Source organism: Bos grunniens, chromosome 19 (assembly GCF_055505025.1).
Source record: "Bos grunniens cultivar Pamir isolate PY7600 chromosome 19, Bosgru_T2T1.0, whole genome shotgun sequence".
NCBI classification, from domain to species: domain Eukaryota; kingdom Metazoa; phylum Chordata; class Mammalia; order Artiodactyla; family Bovidae; genus Bos; species Bos grunniens.
Window position 1 is genome coordinate 37,361,962 of NC_141183.1, and position 22,565 is coordinate 37,384,526.

Consider the following 22,565-nt stretch of genomic DNA (forward strand, 5'->3'; position numbering starts at 1 on the left):
ACTGAATATGTGTTTGTGTGCACACGCACACACATGCACACACATGCACACACTCTCTTTCTGCAGCCAACATCACGCCTTGCCGTCTGTTACCATAGCATCATACTCAATTGTAATTACTGGGTGGTTGTGTGTCTTCTACCCCAGGTTTTGAGTTCTTTGACGCAGGAGTTGTGTTTGTTCATCTGTGATCTGGAGGATCTGGCCTAAAAGCAGTGCCAGATAAATATTCACAGGACAAATCATAAAAGGACTAAATGATCAATAATGCAACTGAGATGGGGGAACCTGGGTGGGGAAGTTAATGGGGTTGGAGGATGTTTAGAGAAAACTCTGCTGTCACACTCAGGTTGGCGTGGGCGGATTTTAGGCTAAGTGCGCAGGGTACAAGAGTGCATTATTGACACAAACAGAGAAGTCAGATGTGCAGGGAAAAATGGAGACTACCTTTCAGACACACACATTCTGTGATGGAGGAGATCTCTGGACCAATGACATGGTCAACAGCCGTTAAGGGGAGTGTTTGAAGCAGCTGAGGGAGGGGTTTGCTTAGAGACAAACATGAGGGAGAAAGAGAGGCAGGTGGGCTGCACGGAGGGGAAATCAGGTTAGCACAGGAGGTGGAGAATATGGTGGTCATCGAAGAGACAGGATGAGGAGTGGCAGGACGCAGTGGGCCCGCCCAGAGGCAGGCAGGGCACGTCACATGGATGGACCCTGCTGCAGGGGATCTTAGGCAGATGGGGGATGGTGGTCACTGCAGATCTTGATCCTTGAACCCCTGGGGTTAAGTTTAGTGAAAGTGACTCCAGTGCCTAGGACGGAGGAGCCAACAGAGGAGCGGGAGAGAAGAGTGGGTGGGGTACTCACAGCACTGTGTCGGTGGGCCTGCATGCTCCTGGATGTTGTCTGCCCTCATTCAGTTGAAGCCGCCACACGTGGCTGCAGAATCTAATGCAGAAAGTGAACACAAGCAGCTCCATGCTGGTTCGGATGCACACTCTCGTTCCTTGGAAATGGGCCATCGCTTGTGTCAGGAACTCCTCGTCCTGAATCTCGTACAAACAGTGAAACAATTGCAGAGAGTAATGCTCACGCTGGAGTTCCAATTCAGCCCACCGCAGCAGTGACTCCCGCTTTCTCTCCCAAGACAGCTTGCATTGGAAAATGTTCTCCATCTCTCTCGATCCTTGCTCACTCAAAAGTCCGGATAGGAAATGCACGGTTGGTGCCCCAAACAGGTTATTGATCCCATATACTTCTACCAACTTTTCCATGCTTCCAGTGCTGTTAGGATGGTCACTTTTGTCCCCCATGTCCCCTAAGGCAAAGGACACTGCTGCAAAGAACTCCTGGAAACACAGGTGAATGAAGCTGTAGTTCAGAGATGTGGGGTGTTTTTGAAGAACATCCATCTTTAAGGGAGTGGCGTTGATGACCCCATCTAATCCATGCTTCTTGAGGTCCCCTGGACTGAACAGAGTCTTTCCTTGACAGATACCTTCAGCAGCAAGAGTACAGAAGCCCCTCAGCTGAGTGCCCAGGGGCTGAGCTTGGATAGCTTGGGCAAGGTAGTGCAGATAGAGGGCTGTCATGGTCTGCGACCTCAGTGAGAGTTCTTCCCCTGCCTCCATCTGCTGCTTCAGGCAAGTGCAGGCCAGCCAGGACACCAAGGGCGTGAGGCACATGGTCAAGAGTGCTTGGTTTGATTCAACCACGCTAAAGGCTCTAGTTGCTTGGCTTTCCTCTGTGAAATATTCATAGAAATAGTCCTTCCTGGAAGACTCGGAGAACCCCAGGACCTCCACCCAACATGGCTGCTTCAAAGAAGGAATGAACTTCTGCAGAGCTGCAGTCCGAGCTGTGATCAGCAAGGATGCCTCTGGAAATATGGTTTTCTCCACCAAACTGCCCAGCAGTGTCTGCACAGGCTGCTGCTGGCTCCGGTGCAGACAGAGCTCTGCCCTCTTCTCCTCTGAGACCCATTCCAGTTCATCTAAACCATCGAGGATGAAGAGCAGCTGCTCCGGCTGAGACTGGACCTGTCCAGCGGGAGCCACAGAGGTGGACTGGTCTTTTGTGATGAGTTCCTCCAGACTTGTCAGCTTGGACGTGGCCAGCTCTCTGCAGTTGAAGTAGAAGACATGCTGGAAGTGGTTCCTGTATAGCTGGCCCTCCTCCCAGGCTCCTCTTATGTGCCTGGCCAGTGTGGACTTCCCAATTCCAGCAACTCCATGCAATATGACTGTGTGAGGCCCTTCCTGGGAACCCAGGTCTGAGCCAAATAAGTCTCTGACCTCAATCAAATGCCCTTGCCCCTCAACCACCCCGTGATCCCAGCTTTCCCGGTTCAAGGACTCGTAGTCTTTGTGGTAAGGAGTGTGTAGAAGTAGCAACTGCATGAATTTTGGGTGCAAATCTTCATTTTTCCATGACCAGGTGGAGCAAGGTGTCTCTCTCCTTTGATCCTGGTATCTCTGTCTGCTTCCTAAGTAAGGGAGGGAGAGATAAAACATAAAGGTATAGGATAGGTTTGTTCATTTGTCCCTCCTTCCAATACTCAACAACTGTGTTTTGCACCTGCTCAAGCCACATGCTGTGCTGGCTGCTGATTCAGAAATAAAGGAAATAGAGACTAGAAAAACAGGAGAGAGGCTGGTGAGATATCTGCACTCCCACATTCATTACAGCACTATTCATGATATGGATGCATGATACGAAACAACCTAAGATGTTTCCGTGGATGAATGGATGGATAAAGGTGATATAGTCTATTGATCTAGGTATCTACCTATCTCTCTCTAATGGAATATTATTCACCCATAAAAAGAAGGAAATCCTGACGTTTGTGATAACACGGATGAACCTGGAGGGCATTATCCTAAGTGACATAAGCCAGACAGAAAAAGACAAATATGTATGGTATCACTTATATGTGGAATCTAAAAACAAAAAAATTTAACCTTATAGAAACAGAGAGAGGAATAATGGTTCCCAGGGATGAGGGGGTGAGGGAAATTGGGAGATGTTGATCAAAGAATACAAAGTTTCAATTTTAAAATGAATTAGTTTTGAGGCTTTGATGTACAGCATGATGATGATAGCTAATAATACCATACTGTATGTTTGAAATTTGCTAAGATAGCAAATCATAAGCATTCCCAACACACACACACACACACACACACACACACACACACAGGTATTCAAGGTGATGGATGTGTCAATTAACTTGATTGCAATAATTGTTTCACAATGTATATCAAATCTGTACACTTTTAACATAGTACAATTTTATTTATCAATCATGCCTCAAGCTTGGCTGGAAAAACCAACGAAAAAGAATTCAGCATTAGGAAAAGATGTATTTCTTCTGAATTGGTCTTTTCTATTCATTGAGCAGGGCTTCCCAGGTGGTACTGTGGTAAAGAATCCACCTGCCAATGGAGAAGATTCGGGTTTGCTTCCTGGGTTGGGAATATCCCCTGGGATAGGAAATGACAACCTATTCCAGTATTTTTGCCAGGAGAATCCCATGGACTGTGCTTGCCATGGAGTTGCAAAGAATTGGACATGACCGAGTGACTGAGTGCACATGCATTCTATTGAGTAATAGATATTAGGTAACCAACCCATTGTCTTTCCATTTTTGCCCTAGTTGCTAGATGCTCAGAATCAATGAATGTTTTTTGTAACAACTAATTAACCTCTTGGCTTTCATATTTACTTCTTCATGTTTAAGGTTATTGCTTTTGTATGTTTTGGTAAGATGCCTCTTACATATTACAAAATTCTTCCTTCTTTTCTTCTTTTTCTTCCTCCCTCCCTCTGTCTTTTCCTTCCTTCCTTCCTTCTTTCCTTCCCTGAATGGGAAAAAGTATGATTAATTAAGTCAGTTAATTCATCTCCAACCTGGGTCACATTTTAGGACCATGAATTCTACAAGTATACTCCTACCTGGGTGTGGAAGGGATCATTTTAACAAAACATCTCTCAGATTTCAAAAGGGACTTCTCTCATCATTGAGATCAATGTTAAGAAGATGCCTCGTGCATGTCCTAAGCCACTTCAGTCATGTCTGACTCTTTGTGACCCTAAATACTGTGTAACCCACCAGGCTCCTCTGTTCATGGGATTCTCCAGGCATGAATACTGGAGTGGGTTGCCATGCTCTCCTCCAGGGGATCTTCATGACCCAGATGTCAAACCCACTTTTCTTACATCTCCTGTATTGGCAAGTGGAATTCTTTACCACTAGCACCACCTGGAAGCCCTTAGATGACAAGGGAAGCAGAACATTAAATGTGTGGATGGTGGCATTTAGAACCAAACATGGAACAACAGACTGGTTCAAGTTTGCGAAAAGAGCATGTCAAGGCTGTATATTGTCACCCTGTTTATTTAACTTATACCCAGAGCACATCATGCAAAATGCTGGGGTGGATGAATCACAAGCTGGAATCAAGATTGCCTGGAGAAATATTAATAACCTCAGATATGCAGGTGACACCACCCACATGGCAGAAAGTGAAGAGGAACTAAAAAGCCTCTTGATGAAGATGAAAGAGGAGAGTGAAAAAGCTAGCTTAAAACTCAACATTCAAAACTAAGATCCTGGCATCTGGTCCCATCACCTCATGGCAAATAGATGGGGAAACAGTGGAAACAGTGACAGACTTTATTTTCTTGGGCTCCAAAATCACTGCATATGGTAACTGCAGCCATGAAATTAAAAGATGCTTGCTCCTTGGAAGAAAAACTATGAGAATCCTAGACAACATATGAAAAAGCAGAGACATTGCTGACAAATGTCCATCTAGTCAAAGCTATGGTTTTTCGAGTAGTCATGTATGTGTGTGAGAGTTAGGCCACAAAGAAAGCTGAGTGCTGAAGAATTCACGCTTTTGAACTGTGGTGTTGAGAGTCCCTTGGACAGCAAGGAGATCAAATCAGTCAATCCTAAAGAAAATCAACCCTGAATGTTCATTGGAAAGACTGAGGCTGAAGCTGAAGCTCCAATACTTTGGTCACTGGATTCGAAGAGGTGACTCATTGGAAAAGACCCTCATGCTGGGAAAGATAGAAGGCAGGAGGAGAAGGGGGAGACAGAGGGTGAGATGGTTGGATGGCATCACCGACTCAATGGATATGAGTTTGAGCAAGCTCTGGGAGTTGGTGATGGACAGGGAGGCCTGGCGTGCTCCAGTCCATGGGGTCGCAAAGAGTTGGACACAGCTGAGTGACTGAACAACAGCAGTGGCATTAGAGAGAGTAGAGGCTGAATTCCATCTCTGCCATTCTGAGAGTTTATATTTTCCAGCCTCAGTCTTCTTATTTCCAAGGTGGAATAATAATAACATCCATCTCATGGAGTGGTCGTGAAATTTTATACTGTGCAAGCAAAGCACATGGCACAGAGCCTGACACAGAGACGGTGTCCACCTGACTCGCTCTAGGCCACTTGGGGGCTGAGGAGCTCAGCAGAAATGGAATCTTTCTCTTCCGACTCTAGGCCAGTGCCTGTCCACTAACCAGGTGATGTGTCTTCTGTACTGGATAATACTCCTGCATTTTAATTTCCAGGGGCTTCCTGGAAACAGTGCCTTAGGCAGGTAGAGAGATTCTGGCAGTAGGATTTCTTTTTTATTTTTTAAAAATTGGTTTTACTTATTATTTTTGGCTGCACTGGGTTTTCATGGCTTTGCGGGCTTTTCTCTGGTTGTGGCAAGCAGGGGCTCCTCTTCGTCTTGCGGGGCTCTGGCTTCTCAGTGCAGTGGCTTCTCTTGTAGGGCATGGGCTCTAGGGCGTGTGGGCTTCAGTTGCTGTGGTGCACTGGCCGAGCTGTTCTGCAGTATGTGGGATCTCCCTGGAATGGGGATCAAACCCAGGTCCCCTTCATTGGCAGGCAGATTCTTAACCACTGGACCACTAGGGAAGTCCCAGCAATAGGATTTCTGGAGAGAGGTCTCAGGTGTTTGCCAGACGCTTTCTGCTCAGTGTAGCAACCTGGCCTCCATCCATGTCATTGCCTCACCACCGCTTTCCAGAGGCTCAGCAGGGCCTTACCTGTGCAGCTGTTTCCAGATGTTTCAACCAGTGGCCATACAGTCCCAGGACCCTCCTTCTCTCTGGGCTCTGGACAGGAATGACGTGGGATTTCACAGGCTCTCAGGACTGCGGTGGATGTGGGGTCATTGGGTAACTCTTGGCTTGGTGACTCATGATATGGGGAACTTGGAAAACCTTGGTAAATGCTTGGGGAAAGGTCTTCAGGGGAGAAAGGAAAGAAAGGACCATTTATTGAGCATCGATTTCAGGATCATACGTTTTAAATTCTCACAAAAATCCTGTGAGATGGTGTTGGTAATCCAATTTTTAAAGTCACAAAGAGAGAGGTACAATTTAATTCTCTTAACGCTCTGAAACTTCCTCTATCAGGTAGAAAGATTTTGATAAACCTCTTGGGGAAGGGAGTTAAGGTGCCCATTTCAAGCAACAACAAATAGTTACTAAGTGGCATTCTAAAGTGGTGGGTCCTCTTCATTGCCAGGCACCGTTTTATTTATTAAAAAAAATATTTATTTATTTATTTGGCTGAACCAGGTTTTTAGTTGCTGCTTGTGGGTTCTTCTTTTTTTTAAGTAATAAAAGTTCTTTATCAGTTTTCACAATCAATACCCAGACAAAAAATAAAAGATAATTACAATCATGACTTGTGGGTTTTTTTAGTTGTAACATACAAACTCTTAGTTATAGCATGTGGGATGTAGTTCTCTGACCAGGGAAAGAACCTGGGTCTCCTGCAGTGGGAGTGGAGTCTTAGCTGCTGGATCAACAGCGAAGTCACTAAATGCTTTATCATTTTATTCAGACACTGTTTTGCCAGACAATGAAACTCAGGGTACGCAAGTTGGGAGCAGAGGCGAACTGCTCTGTGTCTTCAATTAAGGAAGAGTCAGTGAGACTGGGTAGTGTGTGCGGGGAAGGACAAGAGAGAAGAAAGCTGGTAGGGGCACAAGAGGGGACCTTTGTGGGTAGAGAGGTGTGAAAAATCTAACACTTTTATTCTACAACATCTTGTAGAGTCTACATCATATATCTGAACTTCTGTGCACATGGGTTATTTTAGTGTGGAGTTCAAGATATGTAAATTCTGTACTGTGGCACGGGTTGGTGTGCAGAGTAGAAAACTGAGTAGATCAGATGAGGAAATTGAGACATAGGAGGATAAAGTGATTTGTTCTGTGTCATAGAGCAAGTGGGTGAAGTCAGGGTGGAAAGTGAGGGCAATGGAGCTTGTGAGCATCACTGTTGAGGCTTGGGAGTGCAGTGGTGAAGAGTAGGCATAGCGGGAAGGGGAAGGGACTTCTTTGGTGGTGCAGTGGTTAAGAATTTGCCTGCCAATGCAGGGGACACGGATTTGGTCCCTGGTCTGGAATGATTCCACATGCCGCAGAGCAAGTAAGCATTAGAGCGACGACTACTGAGCTTGTGAGCCTAGAGCATGTAGTCCGCAACAAAAGAAGCCACTACAATGAGAAGCAAGAGCACTGCAATGCAAAGTAGCCCCCACTTGCCACAGTGAGAGAAATCCAGTGTGCAGCAACGAACACCCAGCGCAGCCAAGAATACTGGAGTGGCTTGCCACTTCCTCCTCCAGGGGATCTTCCCAACTCAGGGATCAAACCTATGTCTCTGGCATCTCCTGCATTGGCAGGTGGATTCTTTACCACTAGCGCCTCCTGGGAAACCCAAGCTGGGGATGGGGACCTTCAAACAGCAGCAGCAGACGGAGGGATAAATGACTGCACCAGGAATGGGTGGTTCTAGGCTCCAGCCCTGGCTCTGTCTCCAGATGCTATGTGAACTTGCACTTTGATACTGGGACGAGAAGAGGAAGAAGCCTGGGTGTGGCTGGGGTTTGAAGCTTGGGTGACTCAGGATGATGGAGGCCAAAATAAGAGAAGTCAGGAGAGGGAACCGGCTTAGGCTGAGGGGTGAGCCTACCCTTCTCTAGGGGGTTTATTTGGAGAACCGAGTCCTCCTTGGAACTTTTTAAACCACCCTGAACCCCAGGATCTTCATAATCCACTGAGGTTGTGAGCCGAGCTCTGCCTGGGCAAGGACCACATTGCACCAGGTTGGGGGAGATTCACTGTCTGACCGACGTGAGTCTCAGCGTCCCCATCTATCAAATTGGAAGGAGTGCAGTCTCAGCAGAGGGATGCTCCTGAAAGATCATTTTTAGGCCCACTGCGCCCACCACCCTGGCTCCTGGCTCCTCCAGCCTTCTGTAGTTCCTTCTGACTGGGTCCGCATGGAGTTACAAGCCCACTGGCTGCCTCAAAGCCGCCCCCCCTACCCCACACCTCAGGGCCCCTCAGCAAGCCTCACCTTTCCTATATCCAGATGCGAAAATTAGGGGGCTTGAACTCCATTTCAGTGGGTTGAGCACTGGTTGCTTAGGCTTGCAGAATGTCAACACTTTGGTGGAGGTGGGCCAGCTGGGAGACTCCAGGTTGGGTGCACTTGGCGAGTGGGAGAATGAGGAATACAGGGCTGTGGGGAACAGACAAACAGGTTGGAGGATTGCCAGGGGAAGGGGCAGAAGCCAGGGTTGAGGCCTGGGTTCTTCAGGCAAGAAGAACAAGAGAAGTCTTCTGTCTCAACCAATAGAGGTCAAGAGGGAGACCATTACAGCCTGCCTCTTGTAGGAGGATGATTTCCTGATGCTGCTGGACAATTCATCCTGATTTGGGATCCAGAAGATTTGTATCTGTGTCCTGGCTCTCTTTCTACCTCCTCATGAAAGTCAAGCCCCCTCTGTGTGCCTCTCCTCGGTGGGGTGAGGAGTCCCACCTCCCAGGGCTGCTGATTAGTAATAATAACTGCAGTGACAGCAACAGTAGCAACAGAGTTCCTATTTTTTTTTTTTTTTTGAGTACTTAGTACATCTTAGGGGCTTCCCTCATAGCAAAGTCAATAAAGAATCTGCTTGCAATGCAGGAGACCCGAGTTCGATTCCTGGGTCAGGAAGATCCCCTGGAGAAGGAAATGGCAACCCACTCCAGTATTCCTGTTTGGGAAATCCTATGGTCAGAGGAGCCTGGCGGGGTACAGTCCATGGGGTCGCAAAGAGTCGGAATAAACCACCACTAGACTCTTAGACTCTGTGCTAAATATTTAATATGAACTATCTCTTTAACCCTTACATAGTTGAGGAGGTAGGCTCTTACTCTCCCATTTTACAGATGTAGAAACAGAGGCACAAAGCAGTGAAGTGACTCACCCGGTGTGGCAGTGCCTGGTTCCCAAGTCCATGCTTATAACGCAAGGCCAGGCAAGTGCCTGCTTAGGAGTCGGGCATGAAACCCCTAACCCTCGCTTTCAGTTGCCCTTCTGAATTCCAGCCTTCTCCCTCTCTGGCCTTCTGATCACCCCTTCCAGGCCCTGTGAGGACCACATGGGATCCTAGGAATCCGCTTGGCTAGAAGAGGAATCCAGCAACCTCCCCTCCCCACCCCAGCAAGCCTCTTAGCTGCAGGCTGGCCTAGGTCTGGATGCCCCCTGATCGGGCAGTCCTAAATCACCGCCCAGAGGAAGGTGTGTGTGTGTGGGTTCTCTGGTGGGGGGTGAGGAGATTGACAGTGGGCAGAGAAGGCTTTGTAAGCACCTGAATTCAAGTCTGTCTCTTCGAGGGTCTTGGTGCACGCCCCTTGCTCGTTCACGTGTGGTCCCTTGGTGTGGATGGCCATGCACTCGTGCTGTACCTCCTTCATCACTGAGGGGATCATCATGATCTTCCGGCTCCTTGGCTTCTCTGGTTGAGCATGGACCACCTCAGGAGACTGCAAGCGAGGTTCCTCATCAGGCAGCCAAAGCCGGAGCTCCTTCAGCTTCTGTTTCTTCTTTTCCTCCAAGTCCTCCAGGCTTCGGGCTTCACCGGCCATCGCTGCTGGGCTGGGAGACCTTGGGGGTGTCAACTACAGATTGGCACTTGCCATGGGCACTGGCTGTCTACCTCTACAAGGATTAAATCATGTGCTGCTGCAGCTGCTGACCTTTAACATCCCCTGAAGGGAGTTCAGGATGGAGACCAGGGATAGGGGCCTCTGCGCTCGAGGAATACCTGGCAGAACAGGTCTTCAGAGCGTTAGGTCTTTTCAGGAGCTGATTCTTATGAGCCCAATTCTTGCATCTCCTCACATCTAGAAAAGCACTAAAATCCTTCATGGGGAGGTATGCTCCTTGTGACGAGCAGAAACCTGCAACTACAGGTTGCATGAACTCCCCCTTTATCAAAATCACATATATACTGACCTTCCTCTGTCTCCCTCTTTGGAGCAGTTTCTCAGCGCTATCTGAAATGCTGTCTTCTGGGCTGCAGTCCTCATTTTGCCTTCAGTTGCCTTGCAGCTCTCAGGTCATTTTTTTTTTTTTTTTTCAAGTCAGCAAGGATGTTTATGGGGAGGGGGTGGATGTTGGGTTGGTGAGGAAAGTCAGGAAGGCAGAGAATAGCAACTTCCTTGACCTCTACCAATGCAGGACTCCCATGGGGATCACTGCTCTTCACCTGGCAAACTCCTATTCAGCATTTAGAATCAGTTTTATAAAATCCCAGGGCATCTGCTGATAGACTTTGTTGGGACAAGGGAGGGGAAAAGGAGTGGGAGGAAAAGCCATAGGAAGAGGGGGGTCCAGAGGGGGCCTGGGAGACACTAGAAGAGGTCAGCTTCCTGGGTGCCAGGGTGGAGGGTGAGGTCGGTCAGGAGGGTGAAGCGGCAGGGCTGGGATGGTGGGAGAGATGCTCTGGGTACTTACTGTTGTGTGTCCCTTGGAGTCTTCCTTCTCCTGGGACTTGGACACATGGGACCAAGCCTTGATGTGGACAGGAGGTAGGGGCTTTCAGAGCCAAGGGTTGAGTTCAGAGCTGTCTGCTCTCAAGTCTCCTCAGATCTCTCCTGGCCCTGGGTCACTGACCTGGAAGAATAGTCCTCACTCTGTCAGAGCAGGCATGGGAGTCACCAAAAGGACCCACTTGAGAGTGCAGCCTGAGAGAGGGGGGTCAGGACAGGCATCTTCTGCAGCCTCTCAGTTTTCAGGGCTTCCTGAACCCCACTGCACTTCCTGCCATGCTAGGAGGTGCACCAGGGTGTGTGTCCCAGGTCCAGGGGGCTGCCTGCTTTGTGAGCAGCTCGGCACGCGGCTAGTCAACATTCCTGCTTGAAAGCGGAACAACTCTGCCACATCTCAGCAAATCTGGGCCTCTGGGGAGTAGGCATGGACTTTCTTCCTCTTTTGTAGAATCCTCAGGGTTGGAGACTCCCGGCAGAGGCACGATGTTACCTAACTCAGTTCCTGTTGTGTAATGGTTTCTGGCCTTAATTGGCTCTGGGCTGGAGGGGACCAGGCCCAAGGAGCTTCACTGACTCCTCATGTGACTGATACCTTTCTCTGAACCTCACTTTGCTCATCTATCAAATAGGACATCATAGGTTTGCAAACAGGCTCCAATTAAATACTGGAGTGGGTAGCCTTTCCCTTCTCCAGGGGATCTTCCCAACCCAGGGATTGAACCCAGGTCTCCCTCAATGCAGGTGGATTCTTTACCAGTTGAGCCACAAGGGAAGCCCAAAAGCTCTTAGTAACCTTTAAAAATGTTATATTTAAGTGTTAGTTTTTTTTTTTTTTTTTAGTGGTTAATAAGCACAGTGGAGGACTTTATGGCACGAGGTATAGCCAGAGAGGTGTTTTCTTTTTTCCCCCACCCAACACTAACTTTCTGGATACCAGCTAGGGTTCCTTCTCAATTCACTTCTTCCCTCCTTTTTTTTTCAAGATTTAAAGCATTTATTTTGGCAGCCCTGGGTCTTCATTTCTGTGCCTGGGTTTCTCATTGCTGTGGCTTCTCCTGCTGCAGAGCCTGGTCTCTAGGCACGTGAGCTTCAGTAGCTGTGGCTCCCAGGCTCTAGAGCACAGGCTCAGTAGTTGTGGCACACCTGGGCTCAGTTGCCCTGAGGCATCTGAGATCCTCCTGGACCAGGGATTGAACTCCTGTCACGTGCATTAGCAGGCAGATTTTTATACACTGTGCCACCAGGGAAGTCCTCAATTCACTTGTGACACTAACTACCCAGAGTAAGTGAAGACCCCATGGTTGATGGGGCTCAGTCCCACAAGACCACCCCCCGCTTCATACACCAGTTGCAAATGGGGTTTCCTGGGTTCTCTACCTTTCTGTTTGAAGAGATTCCCCAGGACACCTTCTCAGGTTTGATCATTTGTTAGAACAACTCGTAGAACTCAGGAAAACAATTTAGTTACCAGTTTCTTGTAAAGGATACAAGTGGGGAATAGCCAAATAGAAGTGATACACACTGTAAAGTTGACATTTTTTAAAAAAATTTATTTTTAATTGGAGGAATTGCTTTACTATGTTGTGTTGGTTTCCACCATACAACAACATGAATCAGATGTAAGTATACTTGTATTCCCTCCCTCTTGAACCTCCTTGCCACCCCACCCCTCAAGGTTGTCACAGAGCACTAGGTTGATCTCCCTGTGTTACGCAGCAATTTCTCACTCGCCATCTATTTTACACATAGTAATGTTTCAATGCTGCTCTCTCCATTCGTCCTACCCTCTCCTTCTCCTGAGTGTCCACAAGTCCCTTCTGTGTGTCTGCGTCTCTATTCCTGTCCTGCAAATAGGTTTGTCAGTACCATTATTCTAGATTTCATATATATCTGTTAATAAACAATATTTCTCTTTCTGACTTACTTAACTCTGTATAATAGGCTCCATATACATTAATCAACAATATTTGTTTATCTCTTTCTGACTTACTTTGTATAACAGGCTCTGGATTCATCCAACTCAGTTCACCTGACTCAAATGCATACCTTTTCATAGCTCAGTAATATCCCATCAATACAATGGAATATGTACCACAGCTTCTTTATCCATTCATCTGGGTTGACAGGTTTTTAGAGAGGTTTCATTTAGAGAGGCACGACTGATTAAGTCATTGGCCTTGGAGATTAATTCAATCTTCAGCCTTTATCCCTGGAGACCTCGACTATTCTGGGACCAGCCCTCATTCTGAAGTGATCAAAGGGCCCCCACCCCGGTCACCTTGCTAGCATAAAAAACATATCACACAGAGGTTCCAAGGGTTTTAGGATCTGTGTGCTGAGAACTAGATACAAACACCAAATACTTATTTTTCAGTTAAAAACAATTTTTTTTTATTGTAGTATAGTTGACAGGCAATGTTGCCTAAGTTTCTGCTGTACAGCAGTGAATGTTATACATATTCGTATATCTGCTCTTTTTAAGATTCTTTTCCCATATAGGCCGTTACAGAATACTGAGTAGAGTTCCATGTGCTTGCTATACAGTAGGTCCTTATTTGGAAAAGGCAATGGCACCCCACTCCAGTACTCTTTCCTGGAAAATTCCATGGACGAAGAGCCTGGCAGGCTGCAGTCCACGGGGTTGCGAAGAGTCAGACACGACTGAGCAACTTCACTTTCACTTTTCACTTTCCTGCATTGGAGAAGGAAATGGCAACCCACTCCAGTGTTCTTGCCTGGAGAATCCCAGGGACGGGGGAGCCTGGTGGGCTGCCGTCTATGGGGTCGCACACAGTTGGACACGACTGAAGCGACTTAGCAGCAGCAGCAGGTCCTTATTAGTTACCTTTTAAAATATTTATCTGTTTGAGTTTATTTTGACTGTGCCAGCTCTTTGTTGCTGCCTGCAGACTTTCTCTAGTTGTGGCAAGTGGGGCTACTCTAGTTGCAGTGTGCAGGCCTCCCATTGCGGTGGCTTCTCTTACTGCAGAGCACAGGCTCTAGAGGGCAGGCTCCCTAGTTGTGCAGCAGGGGCTTACTTATCCGAGGCATATGGAATCTTCCCAAACCAAGGATTGAACTCGTGTCCTCTGCATTGGCAGGCAGATTCTTAACCACTGGCCCACCAGGGAAGTACTGTTAGTTATCTTTTATCTTTATTATTATATCATGGGAGGGCTTCTAGAATTCTGGGTAACATGGGAGACTCCAGGTCTTGGAGGCCAAGGCCAGGCAGAGGGAGGCTGATTGATGATGGAGCAGAACAGAGTTAGGTACTTTCTCAGTGCTCCAGCTACTTCCCCTTGGCTGCCAGGTCACGTGTCCTGGGGTGTGAGCACATGAGCTTTAGCGCCCCCAAGCTGTCAGATGTGAAGATGAGAATCCTGGACTCATCCTTAAAGTCTAGCAGATTGACAAGGCCAGCAGACTAGGGGTATGCGGGCCCAGGGGAGGAAGTCTTCAAATCACACAGCAGGTCAGTGGGTAAGCTGAGGGTGGGGGCCAGGTCTCCGGATACCCAGCCCAAGGATTTTTCCTCTTCCGGTGCCTTCTGGGTCTGGGTCCTGAGGCTGGCTCAGCGGCTAGCTGACTGTGACCTTGGGCAATGCCTGTCTCTGAATCCTGTATGTAAAGCAAGGAAAGGACAGCTAAGTCTCAATGTACTGTGATGGTTAAATGAACAAAGGTGAACGTGCTGAGCACAGGACTGGGACAGCAGAGAATAGAGAACCCTGTCCCTTCTTCTCCTTAAGATCATTCGTTCCTTGAAAGGAAGTAACTGAGTCTTGTCTTTTTTGTATCTAGAAAAGCAGCTCAATGCTTTGAGTAGCATTGGTCGTCAGATAAATAGTGGACTTCTCTGGTGGCTCAGGGGTAAAGAATCCACCTGGCTATGCAGAAAAAGCAGATTTGATCCCTGGGTTGGGAAGATCTCTTGGAGAAGAAAATGGCAACCTAGTATCCTGGCCTGGCATATCCCATGGACAGAGAAGCCTGGAGAGCTATAGTCCACGGGGTTACAAAAGAGTCAGATGTGACTTAGCCACTCAGATCAGATCAGATCAGATCAGTCGCTCAATCGTGTCCGACTCTTTGCAACCACATGAATTGCAGCACACCAGGCCTCTCTGTCCATCACCAACTCCTGGAGTTCACTCAGACTCACGTCCATCGAGTCAGTGATGCCATCCAGCCATCTCATCCTCTGTCGTCCCCTTCTCCTCTTGCCCCCAGTCCCTCCCAGCATCAGAGTCTTTTCCAGTGAGTCAACTCTTCGCATGAGGTGGCCAAAGTACTGGAATTTCAGCTTTAGTATCATTCCTTCCAAAGAAATCCCAGGGCTGATCTCCTTCAGAATGGACTGGTTGGCTCTCCTTGCAGTCCAAGGGACTCTCAAGAGTCTTCTCCAACACCACAGTTCAAAAGCATCAATTCTTCAGCGCTCAGCCTTCTTCACAGTCCAACTCTCACATCCATACATGACCACAGGAAAAACCATAGCCTTGACTAGATGAACCTTTGTTAGCAAAGTAATGTCTCTGCTTTTGAATATGCTATCTAGGTTGGTCATAACTTTCCTTCCAAGGAGTAAGCATCTTTTAATTTCATGGCTGCAGTCACCATCTGCAGTGATTTTGGAGCCCAGAAAAATAAAGTCTGACACTGTTTCCATTGTTTCCCCATCTATTTCCCATGAAGTGATGGGACTGGATGCCATGATCTTCGTTTTCTGAATGTTGAGCTTTAAGCCAACTTTTTCACTCTCCTCTTTCACCTTCATCAAGAGGCTTTTTAGTTCCTCTTCACTTTCTGCCATAAGGGTGGTGTCATCTGGATATCTGATGATATTGATATTTCTCTCGGCAATCTTGATTCCAGCTTGTGTCACTAAACAATAGCAAACACAGAATGCGTAACTCTCTTTATTTTCCTAAGCAGCTGCTCGCTCTGGCCATTAGATGGCACTCAAATACTTTCTGTGCATTGAAACAGCATCCTGTTTGGTTAACAGAGAACCCATAGCTGCACTCCTTCTGAGGTTTGAATTTTCAAAGTTATCTGTTTGCAGTGCGTTGGATCTCTGATCCCTTCCTGATCAGGGCCTTTTAGGAGCACGTTAAAAAACCACTTCATTCAAATAATACTAGTTGCTATTAAAACTTAATGTGCGAAGGTGATCATATGTCTCATTCCACTAGGGTTAAGTGACCTTTCTTTTTTATATTCAAATTACTATGACTTGACCCCAAAGCCAGATAACTTCTGAAAATTGGCCTCCTTAAAATCTTCCTCCTCCCAGCTATGTCTGAAAGTGTTCCAGCTGATGACCCACAGGGGTTGTGAAACTGGTCCTCAGTTTCCTTCCTGCCCTCCTGTCTTACTACCTTGTGTTGCTTTCGCAGTCTGAGATGCTGGGCCCAAGAGTCTTCTCCAACCTGTAAGTTCTAGGGGCACTGCTCTTTCCCTGGCCACTCCTGAAAGGTGGGACAGGCCCTCCCCAATTCTCCTTGGCACAGCTAAGATGGAGATTGGAACCTAAGACTTTGAGCAAGACAGTTCCGTCCATGTTAGCATACATGAATGCATCATTCTTTTTCTGTTTTGTAGTTGTATGGTAGCCCATAGTTTGGGACAATTGATTTAATCAGTCCAATCTGATGGAAATTTTAGCTTGTTTCCATTTGCATTTTGCTTTATACACACGTTTGTTTTTGTGTACACGTGAGAACCTCTAAGGGATAGATTGCTAGAAAAGCCATTTCTGAATCAAAGGGAATATATGTTAAAAAACTTTGGTTCAGAAATGTGCTTTTCTTGGGAACTCACTTGGTTTTCTCTTTCAAGCACTTCGTCTAGCAACTAGGTGTAGGGCCTCTTTGGTTTGTCCTCTGGGAAGTGTCAAGCATTTGACCCATCCCTCAAAACCACAGCCAAAATATAATCAAAAGCCCGTGCTTCTTGTACCGCCTTCACTTTTCATTTCATTTTATCCCCTCCCTGCTCTCATTGTAACTTCACTTGATAGATGTAGCGACTTCATACAATTCTATTTTACTTTATATGAATATAAGTTTGTACAATGAGTCCTTCCAGAACAAGAGGCACTGTGAGCACATAAAGTGGTTGAATAGATGTTTTTTTAACAACTGTCCTGGGAGTGGGGACACGGGACCTATTGAATGGGATCCGTTTCACGCCTGGCACTTCGAGGAGCTAGCTCCCTTCATTGTCCCAGCAGTTTTCTAAGATGAAAACTGGATCATTGAGGATCACTCTTCTTTTTTTGCAGATGAGACCAGGCCCGAGAGACTTCAAAACCCGCGTCTTCATCTCCATGCCCTTTGCTGCCTCTGGTGTGCTGAGAGGTGATGGGTGAATATAGCCATCTCCAACAAGCTTATCTGCTCGGTGGTCCCAAGGCTGCTTCTAAAAGCCAATTGGGATACAGCTTGGCTGTATATCTTAATTTTTTAAAAAAATTACTTCTATGTATTTATTTAAATTTTGGCTATGTTGGATCTTTCTTGCAGCATGTAGGTTTAGTTACCCTGAGACATGTAGGATCGTAGTTCCCTGACCAGGGATCAAACCTTCATCCCCTGCACTGGAAGACGAGTTCTTAATCACTGGACCACCAAGTAGGTCCCCTGGCTGTGCATCTTGAGCTAATTCTGGTCTTCTTCACTGGGGCAGCCTCAGTCTCTCAGAACACACCTGTGTTCATTACATTAAGTGGACTGTCACTTCCTCCCTCTCCCTGGAATTTTGACTGGAAATGCAGCTGATGCAGCTTCACTGATGTCGATCAAAGCAAAGGGGCTTTAGCCGGGGGAGGAGGACCTGGGATGAGCTCTGGGGTAGGACTTCTGCCCAGGGGGAGGTGCGAAGTACAGGAACAAGTTATGGGAGGGAAGCATGGAATTTCCTTCTAGGAGCCTTTAAGAACAGGTCAAATCCTCAGCCATCTGGTGCTAAGCATGGAGAATTAATGAGGCCCCGTGTGACAGCCACACTAAGCCTCCTTAGAAAACTACAAATCCGATATGTCAACTGGTCATTAAACTCCATTTCTCAAGGCTCTCTTTCCTTGACAAAATTTTCCTTGGCCAACAGGTGGTGATAGTTTGACAGAAATAAGACTGTACAGGATGTCTTTGAGCCACGAGAGAGAAAGCACCAAGAGCAGTTTGGGAGGCTCTGGAACCAAGACAGGGAGACCTTTCTGTAAACCCATGGACCTTTCTGTGAGTCTGTGGAGTGTGCTGGTTGACAAGCAATTTGGTAGGTATTCAAGTTCAGGTCCTAGAGGGAGACGCTGGGTGATAAAAAAACTTGGAGGAGGAAGCAGATGCCATTCATGGGACATCTCACCCATTTCCCAAGGAGCTCCTGGGCTCCTACTCTGATCTACTTTGGTCAGCTCACAGGGCAGGGCCCTGCTTCCCAGTGGGTCTGCAGCAGATGAGGGGGGTCCACTTTCTCAAGGAGGTGTGGCCTGGAGCCAGCAGATCAAGGTCTTTTGATCTGGATTCCTGTAATATTCACCTCTCAAACTCTTGTCTGTGCTTCTGATCTCTCTGCTCCCAACTCATCGTCCATGTAGGCACCCAGAGAGATTCTTATAGAACACAAACCTGATCATGTCACACCCCTGGATAAACCCCTCTGATGGCTCCCCATTGCCGGGTGGTGTTCTAGGTCTTCTGACCTCGGTCTGCACTTCCGGCCTTACCCGTGTCCTCTCCACATGAGCTCTCCACTTCAACCTCATCTTCTTGGTGGCCTTCAAGCCACCATGTTCTGTCATCCACTTGGTATCTTTGGTCAGACTCTGCCGTCTACCCGAGATGCCTTTCTCCTACTTGGTGACCTTCTCATCTAAGGTCCAGGTCAGATGTCACCTCTTCCTAGAAACCTTCTATTTTCTTAGCACAGTTTCTTCTTAAAAGTGAAAGTTGCTTAGTCATGTCCAGCTCTTTGCGACCCCATAGACTGTAGCCTGTCATGCTCCTCTGTCCATGGAATTCTCCAGCAAGAATACTGGAGTGGGTAGCCGTTCCCTTCTCCAGGGGATCTTCCCACCCCAAGGACTGAAAACAGTTCTCCCACATTGAAGGTGAATTCTTTACCATCTGGGTCACCAAGGAAGCCCTAGAATACTGGAGTGGGTAGCAGTTCCCTTCTCCAGGGGATCTTCCAGACCTAGGGATCAAACCTAGGTCTCCCACATTGAGGGTGGATTCTTTACCAGTTGAGCTATCAGGAAAGCACAGTTTCTTCTTAGGTCTCACATAAATCATTCCCTGTTATAGACAGCTGTGCTCTTCTCTGTATCCCCTCTGTCAGACCATGAGCTCCTTGAAAACAAGAATTGTATCTTCTTTCTTTTTGTATTCCATTCCTTCCACTGCCCTTAAGAGTGCCTGGCACATATTTGGTGCATAATAAGTATTTGGAGAATTAATTGAGCCCATAGGATGGACGAAGAGACTGCACTGTGGGGACAGATTTTTCAGTCTAAAAGGACAGAAGCTGAGAAAGGACACAAGTGAAAACAGTGAAACTCTAAGGAGAACAGAAGGGAGCGGTACATGAACTACTGGGCTAAGTCTGTCCCTTGGTCCCTGGGCTGGTCATTGTCTCTTGCTGTCAGATCCACACCTGCTTTTCTCCTGCAGCTGTTTCTCAGGCCCCTTGGCACTGCTTTCTATTTTTGGCAGAAGGTTGGAGACTGGGGGGAAAGCGAGAAGTCAGAGCATTTCCCTTTCTCTCAGCTGTGGGCAGAGGACGGCATTTCCGGCCACGGCTGCATTTGCATGGCTGTTCACATCCGGTACAGACATTTCTTCCTCTGTGGTCTCACCTCCTGCTGGGTAGACTCTGTTGTGGTCCTGGCTCAGGCCAGATGGCTTGGCTTCTGGCTTTTGGTGACACCATCATCTCCCTGGGTCCTGCAGCTCTGGAAGGATGCTGGCTTCCTGTTCTTATTAATTTGGGGAGTTGCTTCCTCATTCCTGTTTGGCTTTTTAGCCTTTTCATCCCCACTGTGGCCCATTCTCTGTATAAAATTCTCTGTGTTTGAAATACTAGAGTGGTTTCAGTTTTCTTGACTGCACCCTGTCCATTGAAATCTTGCTTAGACCAGGTGAAGCTTCAGCTCTGGGGTTCCTGAAGCAGCCTCTGTCCTTGCTTCTACTCACAAGGGTCCCTTGTCTTGACCACAGTGTTCCTGCAAGGCAGCCTTTAGTGCCCATATAAGAGCCAGAGTAGTGCCTGGCTGTCATATACCTGATGAATCCCTTTGGGTGATTTTGGAGAGCTGATCTTTGGTTGAACCAATTTTTCCACTCTTTTCAGTTCCTATGAGGGAGCTCTTGGACCCTGGAAGAATGTGGTAGGGGTGGTGGTGCAAGATCACAACCCCAAAGTAGCCCCTACTTTTAGGAAGCTAATATCCTTCTGTGTCTTGACACTTAGAAGAAAACTTTTTGAAATACCGTCAGAGGGTAGTAAACTTCTGAAATTCATTATGCCAAGAGCTGGTGTTGATATCTAAAACTCTTCCTGGGACTTCGCTGATGGTCCAGTGGTTAAGAGCCCATCTGCCAATGCAGGGGATATGGGTTTGATCCCTGGTCTGGGAAGATCCCACATGCCACAGAGCAGCTAAGCTCATGCACCACAACTATAGAGACTGTGCTCTGCAACAAGAGAAGCCACCACAGTGAGAAGCCCGTGCTTTGCAACTAGAGAGCAGCCCCCACTTATTGCAACTAGAAAAAGCCCACGCACAGCAATGAACACTCCACGCAGTCAAAAACCCCCCAAGACAAAAACCAAAAACAGAAAACCCTTCTTGAGAGGACTGGCTGAACTCAACAATTGATCTATGTAGAATTATCAAGGGGAATGAACTTGTCGTGTGGCATCCTTGCTGTGGAACAGTGATAATGTGTTGTAGGGAACCCCACTGGAGCCAGGACCTGAGCTGAATGGACCCAAGGCTGATGTTGTAGGCGGTTCCCACCCTCCTTTGCAGGATAGCGGGAGGGGAAGAGAGTCTTTCAACTTTTAGTGGAGTTAAAGATGTGATTGAGATAAGAATAGTGAACTGGAGAGGGGAGGATGGGGCACTTGAAAGAAGTGGATGGGACCAGATGCAAGCTTCTCTTGGAGTGCGTGCTAAGTTACTTCAGTCATGCCCTACAATTTGCAACCCCATGGACTGTAGCCCGCCAGGCTCCTCTGTCCATGGGATTCTCCAGGCAAGAATATTGAAGTGGGTTGCCATGCCCTCCTCCAGGGGCTCTTCCCAACCCAGGGATAGAACCTGCGTCTCTTACAGTCTCCTGCATTGGTAGGCGGGGAGAAGTGTAAATACTGAAAGCTTCAGTTTGACAAGTCAGCGTGATCTTCATGGGGTAAGGAGATCAGAAGAGAGATAGAGCACAGAGAAGGTGGAGAAGAGTGATATGGAGGCCAGAAAAGATAAGGAAATTTCTGCCAGGGTCATTGTGTAGAGAGTTTGCCGGGAAAGACTGGAACTAAACACTGATGACCAGGCTATAACACAGAATCTTTTGGGACCGCCATAGGCCAGGTATGTGGGAATGAAGAGGTGAAAGAGACATAGTTTCTCACTCACTCTCTAGTTGTGGAGACGGATAATAGAAAAGATGGTCATAATTGCATTACTCTCATGATTGGCATGCCTGTTGCTACAGAAGTTTGAAGAACTCCCCAGGCATCTACCCAGGCTAACGTGGGAGGTCAGGGAAAGCTTCTAGGAGGAAGGGACTTCTGGGTGGAGTCTTTAAGGATGAGTTACAGTTATTCAGGAAGCGAGGAAGCAGTGAGAGTGGGGAAAGGTGTTGACGGCAACTGGAGGGTGGTACTCAAAGGCCTGGAGTGAGTGAGAGGGCAGGGCCAGTTTGGGGAGCTGGAGTGTGGAGTAGGGAGGTGGGTGGGTGAGTGGTGATGGGGAGCCTGTGAAGTGAAGAGCTAAGTGATGGTGGAGTATGTCTTGAAAAGTCTGATGCAGGACTTCCGTGGTGGTCCAGTGGCTAAGATTCCACACTTCCAATGCAGGTGGCCTGGGTTCCATCCCTGGTCGGGGAACTAGATCCCACATGCCACAACTAAAGATCCTGGATCCCTCAATGAAAATCAAAGATTCTGTGTGCTGCAACTAAGACCTAGTACAGCCAAACAAATAAATAAATATTATAAAAGAGAAAAGCCTAATGCTACTCCAGGAGTTTGGAGGACTGCTCTCCTGTGAGCAATGGGGAACTGATAAAGGAATATGGCAGAAGGGTGGCAGACCCCAATTTGTGGTTTAGAGGGATGACCCTGGCTGCAAAGGGTCAGACTGAAGCAGGAGACCAGACAGGTGCTGGTTGTGATGGTCTACCTGAGAATCCAGTCTAATGGAAGGTTTGGTCTGGTCCCATCTCTGAGCAGCATCCGTGGGACTCTAATGGGGCTCATACTGGCTTGGGGATAGGGAAGCGGCTTTGAGGCCAGAAGTGGGAGAAATGTGAGGGCTGGCCAGGCCTCTGAGACGTGCATCCAAGACCGTGCACAGAGCGCTCTGTCCTCCTCTGCCGACATGGGTCTGACCTGCTGTGACTCCATAGGGCGATTGCTTTGCAGGTGGAGACGGAGGTTTAATAGCGGCTGATGAGTGGTGAGATCGCGGGTTTTTCG

The 22,565-nt window shown here is 47.6% G+C and overlaps 1 protein-coding gene across 8 annotated transcripts in view; it reads right to left on the reverse strand.

Annotated features, from left to right (window-relative positions):
- Positions 1-11,241, reverse strand: part of NLRP1 (NLR family pyrin domain containing 1) — a 31,860-nt gene extending 20,619 nt beyond the window's left edge. For 5 of the 8 annotated variants that reach the window (XR_015146922.1, XM_086355553.1, XM_086355552.1 and 2 more), the window contains exons 1-5: positions 10,822-11,221; positions 9,674-9,969; positions 8,395-8,559; positions 6,067-6,267; positions 871-2,488 (exon numbers count right to left, since the gene is read on the reverse strand). Coding sequence is in view for 7 of the 8 variants with exons in the window: in XM_086355553.1 (XP_086211679.1) it covers positions 871-2,488; positions 6,067-6,267; positions 8,395-8,559; positions 9,674-9,969; positions 10,822-10,868 (2,327 nt within the window). In the remaining variant the exon portion in view is untranslated. Of the gene's footprint in view, positions 1-870; positions 2,489-6,066; positions 6,268-8,394; positions 8,560-9,673; positions 9,970-10,821 lie in introns of all 8 variants that reach the window. The other 3 variants (XM_086355555.1, XM_086355554.1, XM_086355557.1) reach the window with 3 other exon arrangements.
- Positions 11,242-22,565: the final 11,324 nt, after the last annotated feature.